General features: G+C 43.3%; 1 protein-coding gene across 1 annotated transcript in view; it reads left to right on the forward strand.

Moving 5' to 3' along the window:
- ntng1a (netrin g1a) overlaps positions 1 to 14,832 on the forward strand; it is a gene marked incomplete at its 3' end in the record, with an annotated part of 261,620 nt that overhangs the window by 154,040 nt on the left and 92,748 nt on the right. The window contains exon 2 of the mRNA XM_084565608.1: positions 8,243 to 8,437. Coding sequence (XP_084421734.1) covers positions 8,243 to 8,437 — 195 coding nt within the window. The remainder of the gene's footprint in view (positions 1 to 8,242; positions 8,438 to 14,832) is intronic.

The following is a 14,832-nucleotide window of genomic DNA, read 5'->3' on the forward strand; positions in this document are numbered from 1 at the left end:
AGCCTGCCGATTCGGGGCGGCGACATTTTAAGAAGCGGGAAAGAGTGCTAAGTGATGGACTGACTCGGAGGCAAGCCCCTGGGATGCATTATAGGCGTGCTCACTGTTCCACGGGAACGCTGGCTGTCATGTTTGCAGGGCCACGCTCCACTCTTCTTATGTTTATTCATGAGGACGGCGGCCCTATTGGCAGCCTGTTAACAGGCGAGATTAGGGATTCTGGAAAGGAAGGCAGAGGAATCTGGTGAGCGGAGCACAGAGAGCAGGCAGGAGGCGTTTCTTTTTTTTTTTTTTGTTTCTGAAGCTGGGCCAGCTTCTATCTTTATCTATCTTTTATCTGTTTCTGACTGTCTGCCCTTCTGTCCTTCTCCCCTCCTCTCTCCCGCGCTCTTGTTTCTCTTTTAGCAAAGGTGCTGGTGGGGAATATGAAACAGGTGCAGTCAGAGAAGATGAAAGTGGGCAGAGGCAGGACGGCAGCGGGGTCAGAAATTGCCCTTGAAAGTGCATAAACTGTGTGAAATTAAAAATGAAAGGCGAGAATATAGCCCAGACATCAGCAGTCACCTTGTAATTATTCCACCTGAGAACGCATTTTTTTAAACTTAAGTGAACTTTTGATAGCCGGCTAAATAATGTGACAGCTGTCCAAGTACTGCCCCCCGCGGGCCTCGGTAGATTGGAGGGATTATGAGCAGACAGTTCTCCCCAGTGAGGAGTAGAGAAAAGTCTTTTTGTTGGGTTAACAAGTAAGAAATGCAGTGTGGAGCAGTCGAAAAATGTTGGCACTACACGGCCGAGAGCTGGAGGAAAAAGCTGAGCCCACACAAACCACTGGTCAAAAAAATATAAAACAATCAATAAGGGCAAAACAAAAAAAAAGAACTGGAAAGTGGAAGGATGTGGAATGAAGTGGTTGGGGACAGAGGGGAGGAAAAAACAAACATAGGTGTGTAGCTGCCGAAGTCAACCGTAAAATTTGAGAATTACAACATCTAAAAGCCTCATACAGACACGTGCATAAGCTGTAGTTTTAAAAAATGAGACGAAAAGAAAGATAGCACTGAAGGATGTGTTCCTTCATTAGTGTATCTGATGACATGCATGATTTAAAAGGGACTCCCACCAGCGGCGGGGGCTCTGGGGACGAGCGTGTAACGTTTCCCTCTTGGTTCGTAGAAACACTCAGTCACGCTCGAGTGGCCTCGGGGACGAAATGGAAGTGGACGCCGGGGGATGTTCCCCAGCCCCGGAAGACAGGCGAGCGCTCGGGTGCAAAGGGTGTCTGTTTGGGTGGGCGTCGACCTCGCCAGCCGAACAACCCCCCCGCTCCCCGTCCCGATCCGACCGCGAGTTTTGAAATATTCATGTGTTTAAATATAAAAAGCTTGCAGGTCTCAGCGCTGGTGGGTTGATACCCTCAGTCCTCTGCGGTTTCAGGCATGCCGTGAGTGCACATCTCACGAACGAATGAGGTTTACTAGCACTGGTAATGTAACAGATTTAAGTCCAGACACACTTTAACTCTCTCCTGGACTTAAATATTATTCATAAAAATCATTTAGTTTAACAGTTTAACACAGACTATCTGTAAAAGAGGTTAAAGCCACTTTTATTTCCCTTGTTGCTCCACCTTAAAATTGCTGCTTCAGTTTTTGGAAAGTAAAAGTTCTACAGGCCACAACTATTTGGACAGTCTTCGGGTTCTGTGCTTGGAGACACTGAGCATCAAGGAGCAGATTCCTTGAAGTGGATAGAAAAAGCCGAGTGAGAAATATAACCCTTTAAACACACGGCGTCCAAAGGTTAGTGGATCAGAAGCATTTGGATTCACTTGAAGTCAACCCATATGACCTCAAGTCTTTGACCAGAGACTCTTCCCTGGTGATGGCCTTCTCCTCAGCTCTTACGTGTTATTGGACTCTCTGCCTTCACTCTCGGCCGACTGCCTCGGCCAGTCAAGGATGTTCCACCTTTTCACCCTTGAAAGCTCTTCGGTTGCTTCAGGTGTGTATTTAGCATTGACCCAACATGATTTTGAGCATGAGCAACGCTGCTGTACACCGCTGCGGTGGAATCATCAATGAAGGCCAGCGTGCCGCCCTCCATTGACAGCCAAACACGACCCAAGCCACGAGGTGCGTCTCTGGGGACACGAGCTCATTATTTCGCCTCCTCTTTCCATCCTTCTGATAAAGTGTGATTTTTTTTTTGTTTCATCGTTTCATAGAACTTCTCTCTGTTTGCGTGTTTATGTAAACTGCAGTTGGCCTTTCGGTCTTTGAGGCTTACCATAGGTTTGCGCCTTGCGGTGAACCCTCCGAGGCTCTGCTCCTGAAGTCTTCTCTTGATTGTTGACAAGGAAGTACGCCCACGTCCTGGAGCGCATCCTTGACTCGCTGTTCAGTCAAGCAGTCAAGGTTTTTCTCCACCATGCAAATGATTTTCTGCTTCATCCACGAGTCTATCGGGTTGTCACCTTCCTGTGCACACTTTTTTTTTTTAATGCACCCAACTGAGGGTTTTGACAAACCAACTGCCTTTCATATCTCTCTGGTAGATTTTTGAGCCTCATTGCCATACAGTCAACGCATTTTGATTCACAACTCCACCTTTAGCTTGTTTCAAAATGGAGAGTGTTTCCATGTCTGGGCTGGTGTGAACGCAGCAATCACACTCAAGTCACCGAGCTGAGAGGCTGGTCTCAACCGGCTTGTGTTCTTTGCAATTAGAACACATGTTAGCCACAGACCAATGCAGTGACTATTATCCTTTAGATGCATCTGGCAGCAGCAGTGCACCTTCGCAGGATATACACCAATAAGCCACAACATTATGACCACTGACACGAGAAGTATGTAGCTTCGACCATCTTCAGTGTTCTCCTGGGACACTTTTGGACCTGGCATTCATTCATGTTGATGTTCCTTAGACATGTCGCACCCACTCAGACCAGACCAGGCACCCCCACCCCATAGCAATGACACTCCTTGATGGCAGCAGCCATCCACAGCAGGATGCAGCCTGACACAGGCACACAACCCCCAAAAAACATGAAGACCAGCACAAGGTGTTGACCTGGCCTCCAAATTCACAAGATCCCAAACTGATCAAGTATCTGGATCATCCACAGAGGCCCCTCCGGTGAACCCATAGGACCCAAAGCCCCCCCACTAACTAACATTCTGTTGCCACACACCGCAGGAGACCCTCAGAAGGCCCATGTCCATTCTCAGATGAGTTTTAGATACACAAGGGAGACCTACACAATATTAGGAAGGTGGTCATAATGTTATGCCTGATCAGTGTATAATGGCTCAGTATTTAAATGTGTTTACCGCTTGGTGTGTTTGACACTATATATATAAATATATGCACACATGTATATATATATTCCCGTACATGGAAGGATTTCAGACTTCCTGCAGGCGCGCCTCCTCTGATGTCCTGAGTCCTTGATCGATGGTTGGAGGAAGCGGCCAGCCCTAAAATAAACCCTTTTTCTCACTTAAAATGCACGTCCACACTTCTTCCATCTGCTCTCCTCTCCTCCGCCTCACCTCGTCTCCTTGGGGCGACGGAGGGTTATAAGCAGGGAGTAATGAGAGGAAGGGACCGCTGTGTCCGGGATGGAGGAGTAATAATGACCCGGCTTTTGTGATCTCTATTGCTTGTTATCGAAGCCCTCGCCAGGCCTTGTTGTCTCATTACCCGCGACTCGAGCCGCTTTTTATCCGGAGGTTGCACACGAGGCACGAACACACGCGCTCTTAACGCGCTTTTCGCGGCCGTCTTCTTTCGTCTCCGTCTTAACATGGTAATATTATGTCTCTTAATGGGAACAGGGAGCTCTGTGCCAAGAGTTCCTCTGGATAATTGGCTGCTTCCTCACCTGCTGACATCTCTCCTATTGACATTCTTACGTTTTACATTTAAGGTGCTTCATTTCTTTGCCCCACCTTAACCTCTTCTTCCTCCTTCCTCTGTCCTCTGACTTACTGTACGATACTTGCTCTTGTGCTTTTTTTTGTGCTAGTTTTACACCGTCTTCCACACATACTTCTAATAAAAACCATGGATTAAACTCAATTTTCTTTTGCACTGGAACAAATTCTAAAAATATATTTTATTTTATTTTTAGAGAACATATGCACTAAAAGGCCAAGGTATTATTTTTCCAGTTCGCATTCAACTTTTGAAATACCTCACCTTTACCACGTTTCTCAGCCTGTATTGTTTCCAGTAGCATTAAAGGATATTTTCCCACCGCGTGAGTGTATTTGTATGCTACCGAGGTTTTGCCCCTGACCTTGGCTGTTCCTTAAAGTGATGATTTACATTCAGTCAGATTGAAATGACTCTGAATGGCACGGCGCGAAACACAGAAACAGCCCCGTATCCGCCATACATCTTCGCGCGATGCATCCAATTTACATTTTGAGAGGCACATAAAAATAGGATCATTGCCACATCCCCATACGTACATGTGAAATAGCGCTAAGTGTGCCTTTAGCGTACGCCGCCGTTTTTCAGCCGAGCCCCTTCGACTCTGCGTCCCGTGTGCACATTTTATCACGCCCTCTGTAATGAAGACCACGCTTGGAAGTTGCGTAATAGTTTTAACACATCAGGTGGCTTATTAAATGTACAGCTCCTTTGTAAAGTGTATTATTTCCCACGTATTGTCTCTCTTGCACCGTCGTGTTAAATATACTGTATGCCGCCGTATAATTACGTCACAGCGGGTGCTCGGCTGCACATCCTGGATATCTTGTTAATTGTAAAAACCTGATTTTAATCTCCGTGAACAATCACATGTGTGTGCGGTGTGTTAATGTAATCCGATTTTAGTGACACTGTTGCTGTTCTCTTTCATTTAATGACACTCTAGATGCAGCTTTGAGTCTAATCTAATCTATCATTTGAATTAATAGGCGACATTTCTGAACGGTGTGTCATGTCGTGTGCGATTGAAGTCTGTCTCTGGTGTTTCCCCCTTTGGTCTCGTACCTCTCACACCAAGCTACATATCTAATATTAAGCATTTATTTCAAAACCTGAACGTGAACCTGCCGATGCAAGGAGCAGTGAGAGAATAAAAAGGATCAGGGAAAGTAAAGCTGACGCCTAGTTGTGTTTAAGTAGGCGTTTCAAAACAAAAACTTCAGACAAAAGGAAAAGCGAGGCCACGGCCCACAGCGGCTGGCAGTTATAAATGGATGCTATCCACCCCATGAAGTAAATCACTGTGTGTGATATATAGTGCTACGGCTTCTGCTATGGGGAGATCTACCACTTAAAGTGACTTAAGGCAGCCACAAGGTGTTAATACAGGACTGTTATAGGCTAAATTGTGCAACGTCAAGGTACAGTGGAGCTCTTGTGTTGCTGGGTTTTGTTCTCTTAAAAAGTAAATGTGTGGATTATTAAATCTATTATGCTTTTGTTTATGTCCTGTCATTGACTTGCTCACCGTTCCAAGTGTGCACACTAGTCTTTGTGCGTGCAAGTGGAAGCAAAGCCAGGATATCAAACTATAAGCAATACTTTGTAGACATCTGCATTTGTGCCGTCAAAGTTAACATTACTTAATACCTAGTTAATGCAAAATCCTTTTAATGGCACTAATTTATTTTTTAAATGTGTAATTTAATGCACATCCTGATACATACCGTCAACACTACCAAAAAGAACGCAAGCAAAAACAAATACGCAGAAACAGATAAAGACGGGGTTCTTTTGAACGACAAGTTCACTATTTATCATTGCTATGGACTGTTGCGATAATAATAATTAAAAGAAATTGAAATAAATTGCATAAAAGTGAGCATATTTGCCCACTCCCATGTTGATAAAAACCTGAAACCGTATCCCTTTAAGTTACAGTTAGAACAGATTTTAAAAAAAGTGAGATTAATTTGCATTAACTATTGAAATCATGCGATTAATCGCGATTAAATATTTTAATCTACTTAGCCTGTGCACATCCTCTTAACACAGTCTGGTTGAGTATCATAGGTGCTTCATAAAATAAATAACCAACAGTTAAATGAAGATACTGTACAGTTGGATGCTTTCCGCTTCGGCCCGGATTTTAGTGCATTTCTTACATTAACATACATGAGGAAAACTTTCTTTGTTCTGCTCTAACCTTTGATTAACAAAGGTTAGAGCATATTCTTATATGTGGTTCTGAATGGAAGCAGGCGATACAAAGCTCAAACTGATGCCCAACACTTGGCTACATGGCGGACATGACGTGCTACAGATCAAATTTGAGCAGCCTTCAATTTTATTTTATACATTTATGCAGTGAGACACCAGTCATTTAAATGCTTTCGTTTCACCAGTTAAAACTTTAAACGAGTAACGCCGCACTTAGCTCGTAGCATGTAGCTTGTGTTGCTCGTAGTGTCAATGTGGCCCTTAAAGGAGCCAAAATGTCTTGTTGAGCTGATTAAGGGCCAGCATAAGATATACGAGGAGTCCCTAAATAAAAATGTAGAGTTGGAAATAATCCTAATAGTTCACTTTAAGACTGTTATTAATTGTTTGATATTAATTACTGCTCAGATAACTTGTGTTTAATGTTGGTCGTATAAATGAACCCACCCAATTATTATTATCAAGCGTCCCAGTCTACAGCTTTTTTCACTGTGTTTCAGCTCATTTTTCTCTAAACTAGTCTCTGCAGCACCTTTTCAGCAGCAGCAAGCGGCCATTTTTACCTCCAACAAGGTGGTAGTGCAGCATTAGCTGCTGAAGGGCATTGTCTTTATAGGATTTTCACCCATCAGGTGGACACAAAATTAATGATAAATGTTGCCCTGCATCTAATGGATAGCGACTGCCAGATCAGCTTTTTAAAGATGTATTATGTCGATCTGGTGCTTACAGAATGCTGCTTTTCAAATATATATTATTAATGAGCCCCTAGATCTGACTCTGGTGCCCAGTGATAGCCATTTAGGTATCATGATACACCTGATGCTGCCAGCGTTTATATTTTTTTGAGCTACTTTAGGCACAACTGTGTTCATTCATTGCTCAAATTAATGCAAGTATACGGTTTCATATTTCCCATTTGTGAGTCTCGCAAGAACGCGCAGAGATTTCTAACGAAGAGGATGCAGGAAATGGAATCAATGAATTATGAATCAATATCAGATCTTTGGAATCGGAAAATCTATTTTTTTAAAACCCAGCCCCACTATGGATGTATTGATCTGACATGCGTATGTGCACATATTGCCTTTATTTAATCTTTAGTCATATATCTTTATGTACATGTGCAATTGTGGCACATTTCTCATTGTATAACTAGTAGATTGGTTCGACAACATGAAGAAGAGTCCAGTATTCATGATTAAGGCAGCACTATGGTTAAATATTTCCATGGCCACATAAAACATGGGATTTCTTCATGTTCTTCACGCTCTTTATGGTTCCAGCCCATACAGTGTGGGGGTGTTTGTGAGGTGCGAGGAGAGTGTGGAGGGCTTGGGGAAAAGCTGCAGCACTGTAGGCTCGGTACGTCTGAGTGGGGTGGGGGTTTGGTGTGAAAGCAGCAGGATCCGGTTTACCCTGATGGCTTGGCTTACTGATTTTCTGTGTTTCTGATGGACAACAAACACCAACATGGCACCCCATTCTCTCACCCATGCAACTTTCTATTCACACGTACGCCTTTTACCCGTGCCTTGGAACCGGCTAATGTTCTTTCACTGTCAAGTCCTACTCCCATAAGGGAGGTATATTCACTCACTCACTCCCCCCTCCTCCCTTCTTCTGTTTCTCTGCAGTGCCAGATCGTCGCGCAGGACGAGGACCATGATTGACAGCCAGGCGAGCTGAGGAGACCTGTCACTCATCTTCCTATCAGCGTGTCAGAGGGCTATCTCCTTCTCGCTTCCCCCCCTTCCTCCTCCTCCTCCTCCTCCTCCTCCTCCTCCACCACCACCACCACCGTCCTCCTCCCTCCCTCGGCCCTCTCCTCTTATCTTCTCAATGGACTGGTAACCCCGCCGTCCCTTACAGTCATCCACCACGACAGAAATCGTAAAGAAAAACTCGAAACCTCCTCATGCCTCCTCTCTCCAGTTGAGTGAGTTGTATAAGTGGAAGCAGAAGAGTGATCCCCCTGTTTCGTACCTTCGGACTGCTCCTTGAAAAGGAGCCGAGAGAACCAGTCATGCGTTTCCATTTTGCGTTGGCGCTGCAGGCAATATGGACTGGTGTTTGCCAGGCGGCCATGCAGCACTACCCCACAGCGTGGGGCCACTACGACGTGTGCAAGTCCCAGGGTTACTCAGACGAAGGCTTAACCTGGGACTACATGGCCTGCCAGCCAGAAGCAGCAGACATGACCCAGTACCTGAAGGTTACCCTGGATCCCCCCAACATCACCTGTGGAGACCCTCCGGAGACATACTGTGCCCTGGTGAGTACGCAGGAACATGAATGAAAAAGTGTGACAGACGGAAGCAGCTCTCCGACAGCGTGCATCGTGCGTCTGCTCGGCTTGTTCTGACCTGACACACACTTTATGCGTGACTCAGATACGCTGCCGTGGCTGTAGGTTTGAGCCCATTGACGTCATGTACTGCTGTTTAGAGAGCTGCTGCTCGGTGTACTCTGCAAACATTGTCTGAAGTGCTGTTGACGCTGCAGAAAAACACTGTATAATGTGAGCACACGCATACTCCCTCCCTCCCGACACACACACTTACACAAACAGACATTGGAGTCACATGAAAATATTGTTGCCTCACTCGTGACTTTAAAGTAAAAAGACGTCCCAGCGCAGCTTTTCTCTTGCGTCTATGTTTGTCTTCTGGAGCGACCGGCCTAAAAATTCAAACAATCTCTGGATGAAATAGTGCACAGGTGGACTAAAAATACAACAGCTTCTTTGAGGACATAAGGGGAGCATTATTTTAAGCGTAAATGCACAAAGTTTTTGTTTTTCTCGCGCTGAGCAGCACCTTTACCCACGCAGTGACTGTTCAGTGCTCTGTTGGTCTTTATTTAAACACACTGGTCCACTGATAATAATCAGTGTCGCCCTCCTTTATCAGCCCATATGGTCATTTTTCTACCTTTAAAATGTTCATCTAATAGTTCTGAGGCTTTTTTGTTTTTTGCACTGGAGCACATTTGGCGTCCTTTGAGAAATTAATCTGTTTTAGTTTACAGATAGTGTATCGTGATCAGCTCTGAGATGAAGGATACCACATGATACCACAGGATGATTCCCAGTGCTCCTGCTAACTGCTAAAAGTTGTGTCTCTACCTTTTTTTAGCATACATATAATCAGTCCGATGGCTGGTTAGACAGATGGCAAAATCGTTTAATGGACATTGATGGGCCCTAGGAGATTAATTTCACCTCTCAAAATGAAGTCTGACATCTCTGCTGATTAGTTAATGAATGTTAACAAGCTAAGTCAAGGCACATGGTATACAATATACCTGCTGCACATTAGCATTGTTACGATCAGGCATAACATTATGATATAAAATTGTGTAGGTCTCCCTTGTGCCTCCAAAACAGATGTGACTCATCCGAGAATGGACATGGGCCTTCTGAGGGTGTCCTGTGGTGTCTGGCAACAGAATGTTGCTAGTGGGGGGCCTTTGTGGATCATCCCACAGACACTTGATCAATTTGGGATCTAGTGAATTTGGAGGCCAGGTCAACACCTTGTGCTGTTCTTCATGTTTTTTTTTTTAAATTGTTCCTAAATCGTTATTCTGCATCCTGCTGGAGATGGCTGCTGCCATCAAGGAGTGTCATTGCTATGGGGTGTGGGTGTCTGGTCTGGTCTAGGTGGGTGCTACATGTCTAAGTAACATCCACATGAATGAATGCCAGGTCCAAAAGTTTCCCAAAAGAACATAATTGTCTGCAGATGGTCAATGTTATTCACTTCTCCTGTCAGTGGTTTTAATGTTGTGGCTGATAGGTGTATATGATACACATTTTGCTCTAACCTGGCTTAACTCAGACTCAGTTCAGAATATGGTAACCCTGCGTTTGGATTTCATTATTTCACCCCGCACAGAGAAAAAAGTACCTCTCTACGCAATTGGATTGTCCTACAACCATTCAGAGCAACGAAGTATGTGAAATTAAGTGATGAAGACATTCTCAACAAATGAATTTATCACTGTTAACTGTTCGTCCTTTAAAGTTATTTTGTTGTTCATATCTTTAACAACAGACTCTAAACAGCCATTTTGAAGAAATTCAACTCCATGGCTGACACGTATGAGTACAACATCATTACTCATCTGTCAATCACTGTATAAAGTCCACTCAAAAGTTTTGTTCGGCCCTGCCGATCTTTACCGGGGCCTAATCAAACTCCCATGCCCCAGGCCCGCAAAAAAAATAAGGCTATTTAGTTTGTTTTAATAAAAGCACAAGGTAGCCTTAAATGATGAAAATATAAAATTAGATAAAATTAACTTGACCATTGGGGGAGGGGGGTATCAGTGGTTGGGGAAACTTTGGTGGGGAAGTCGGCCTGGCTTCCTGATAAATTCAACTCAGTAAAAGCAGCGGCACTTCTAATACAAATCAAACATTGTTCAAAAGTAGATTTTCTGACCTGGCTACTAGCTACAGGGTTTTCATACAATGTTAATGCTCCGGTGTCCCGTCAGGGTCTAATTTACTCCGCCATGGTCTCATAACGAATCATGTTTCAAACAACGCCGTGCTTGTGTTGTTTTTCCTATTGCTCCTGAAAGCATCTCCTCTGCTCTGTACTCAGTTTAGCCTGACGGAGAACATTACAACTGACGTAGCATGTGAAGCTAATTGTTGTGTTTTTCACCAATAAAAAATTATGTTACCGCCACTTTTTAAAACCCAATGTTTGTGCTCTTGACTTTTTAGATCTTGGGGATTTAAAGTATTTAAAGAGATTTCGTCAAAACCCGAAGGAAATGACTCCACCAGTAACATGAAGCTAGCTTAACTTAAGAGCTAGCTAGCAAAGTCAAATTGAAAGTCAACTGTTTGCTATAAATTTGATTTATTCACTGATACTTTATTTAATCTTACATACATTTGTTCATAGAATGCCACATCTCAAAAAGCATTTTGTTTATTATTCCTGTACACAGGCTGCTGCTATTTGTACTGTATATAAATCCAATATCCGCATTATTGCAGTAATTTAAAGACAGACTGATACACAACTCATAATCTTGTTCTATGTGCTATATACTGTATAAATAGTTTTTAATAGTTGGAATAGCATCATAATTATCAGGAACATCATCTTTCTTTCTTGTTGTACTTTGCTTTAAGTTGGTTTTGATTGAATAACTGTAGAATAATGAACCAATTAGGTTTTGGGGGCTAACTTGAGAAAAATAAAACACAAGGGCTGAACCACAAGACAGATTACTGCATATTAGTAAAATTATGATGATTTAAAAGTGATATTTTGTGGGATTTAATCATTTTAATTAAAAAGCTGATTAAATAAAAATTATTGGCTCATTTGGTTAAACTTAAGTTCCTGTGATGGTGTTGATTCCGCAAATTAGACGGCAATCATGAAAATCACAAAATCCCTCAGGGAGCTGAAAATAAAATGAGCAAGAGATGCATATTAGGTCAAGTATTTAATTAACAAAACGCCCTTTTTTAAAAAACATTTTTTGTGCGCCTTGAAACTCACAGCTGGTCGCCTCAGATTACCGCTAAATGATGAATCCATTTTGGGCCGCCGCGCGTTAGCGAGTCATGAAAGATTCTCTCAGAACAAATGCGCTCCGCAACGGCTTCAAGAGCCCCTTAGATAAATAGCGAGATGTTCCAGGAAAAGTAGTAAGTTGAGGGGTATAAATAGACAGTCGTCATCAGCAGAAAGTCAGCTGAGAGGAGGAACAGAGAGGGATTAACAAAACACAGATGACAAAGACAGTGAGAGAGGGAGTGAACATGAGACGGGGACTCAGAGGACTATGTGCGACGCATATGATGACTGAAGAACTAATATCTCCAGCGTATACAGGAATGGAGGCCCTGAAATGTGAATAATTCAACATGTTTTGTAGCTAATGTGTTTTATTCATGGGACGCATTATTCAGCCCGACATCTCTCAGGCACTTTTAAAAAAAAAAAAAAAATGCTGACTTCCATCATCAGCTGACTCCAAGGTTGGCTGAAGGCGGCGTGACTTAGGCGGGTGTGGGATGCCACGTCTGGGAGGTCCTTGTAAAAAACAAAAAACGCAGTTAACCTCTGTCTTGAACTCCCTGACCTCTCACTGATCCACATTTGAACCTGAAGCGCTCCTTATTTGCTTTGGAGCAGCTGTGTTGCGGATAAATTGTCTGAATCCTGCATGAGCCGCGGTCATCCGTGCCCGATGCTTCAGCGGTGCTGGCTGCTCTATTTCTGGACGCGCAGTTGAAACAGAGTTTATAATTATTATTGCCAGCCTTTTAACAGTCTGATGATCGCTTATTGAATTAGCGGGAGTTTGCGCCGCGCTGCCGCCCTCGTGTCTCCAGCAGTCAATGTGGTAGGAGTGCTTCAATTAAACAGGCAGTGGTTAGCTCCCACGTAGCCATTTCCTCTCTCAGCCGTACTGTACTAATCACAAATCACACGAACATCAGTGAAATATGACCCCCGCCGCTTACAATAGAGTTCAATCCTCTGCAATTGGTTTATGTTTACCCCCAGGCAGTAACGTGGCTCCAAATCAACATCGGAACAATTATCATTGATATTTCAGCTACTCTGGCTGCCAATACACTGCTGCAGCAGTGCCAATAGTGGTTTGCATCATAAGTCAGATCACTGCAGATTCAGGGCAATTATCATTAGGCCACGTTATCGGAGAATTTCATCTCTCTGGTAATTGATTTTGTGGAGGCGGGTGTATTTTAAAGCCTTGTATCTGCTTCCTGGAGGGCTGAGGGTAACAGACACCAAAGCCTGACAAGAGGAGAGAGAGAGAGAGAGAGACAGAGAGAGGTGCAGCAGCTCGAGGGCGTGGCGCTTATATGAACGTGCTTATCTCAGGTTGCGGCCTTCATCCCAGGGTCACAGATGAAGGAAGACAGCATCACACACAGTACACTCGGACGCACGCGCCACTCTCCGCAGTAAAGACTTTTTATTTGCCTCCTAGCCCGGTGACCTTTTCGATAGCAATAAGCTGGCATTCACTGAACTCCGGCACATGAATCCGCCATCATATGAGATTTCACTGTCCCCTCAAGTTAGACTCAGACTGGCCTTTAAAAGCGTGGACAGCTCTCACAGCCTCGACCGGCTGAGGACTTTGAGTTTGTGCAGGTCCTGGGGAAAAGCAGCTTTGAGTTCTGATTATTGTGAACTCTTGAAAAACATAAAAATGTACTGAATCATAAAATCAATGCAAGCACTTGTGTTTAATTGTGTCTTTGTCGTCCAGTACAAGTAGATTACACTGAGAAGTACTTGTGCTACCTCTGTGTCCATCCGCTGCATCGTATTGAAGGACACACAAATGAATTACGAGTGTTTCATTTACTTTACTGCAGAGATTTTGAGGTTAAACATAACGATTTAAACACCACAACTTATCAACCAGCCCGCGTGTGCTGCTTCTTCTTCAATGCACAAGGCGTAAAGTCGCAACTCCATAATTTAAAACCACGTTTGAAAACTGTGCTCATGTCTGCATGGATGTCCTTAATGCATTCCCGTGCAAGTACTGTACCGTACATCTCCGTCCGTGCCATCAATTTACAACCAGGAAGTGCTGATGAATGCTGAAACCTGAGTGCCGGGCAGGCCGGTGCATTTCATAGCCAATCAAATCTAAATGAAGAACCGAGTGGGGGGGTTATTAAGACGTGGTGCAGCGTGTGGCTTTCTCCCATTTTAGCTTCAATCAAAGGAGTTTAGATCACACATAGGGTCTTAATAAATCTGTTTAGCTTTAAAAAGTGTAGCCATGTTGGAGCATATGATATTTATTTATTCACTAAAGCTGGAGTATGGAGCATATTATCACTTTTCACTCAGTTATATTGTGACTCCATGTGACTACATGTTTAAATCTAAGTGATTTAAATATATATAAGAATTTTTAGGGTCACGCTGCACACTGTTTGCTTTATTCCCTCATACTATTAGCCAAACCTTATAGTATATGTGACATACCATACAGTACACCAGTAAGCAACACCTTAAATTGCGTGATTGCCCAACATTATCACCTTTTCTCAAGTGTCAGCACGGTGTTTTACCCTCTAAACAGCTGATCAGCCAACATTAACAAAAACATGAGCAACACAAGTGGTGTATTTTTAGTTTAGGTACGTGACACTGAAATCTTTAGTGGTAAGGTTAATAATAGATGTAAAGTTTTTTCTTTTTTTCTGCATGTGGTCTTGAGGTTAATTCAAGATCCTTCTCAAAAGTGAAAACAGTTGTTCATCATTACGGTCCCTTAGAACTGACGGGGCTTTGTCAAATTAAGGAAGACTGAAACCACAAATTAGGAAACGAAAGGGGGGATTATTAAGACGTGTGTGTGTACATGTTTAAATCTAAGTGACTGACATATATACACTGCCTGGCCAAAAACAAAATTGTCACCTGGATATAACTTATCTTTCAGCTGGTAACAAGTTATTTAACCCCAACTGATGCAATGAGTAGCTTCTCATTTATTTCAACAACCATGCCTAAAGACACATCCCGTGGTCGTGGAAAAGATGTTAGTCTGTTTGAGAAAGGTCAAATCATTGGCATGCATCAAGCAGAGAAAACATCTAAGGAGATTGAAGAAACTACTAAAACTGGGTTAAGAACT

This window comes from Chelon labrosus, assembly GCF_963514085.1.
Source record: "Chelon labrosus genome assembly, chromosome: 18".
Classification (NCBI taxonomy): domain Eukaryota; kingdom Metazoa; phylum Chordata; class Actinopteri; order Mugiliformes; family Mugilidae; genus Chelon; species Chelon labrosus.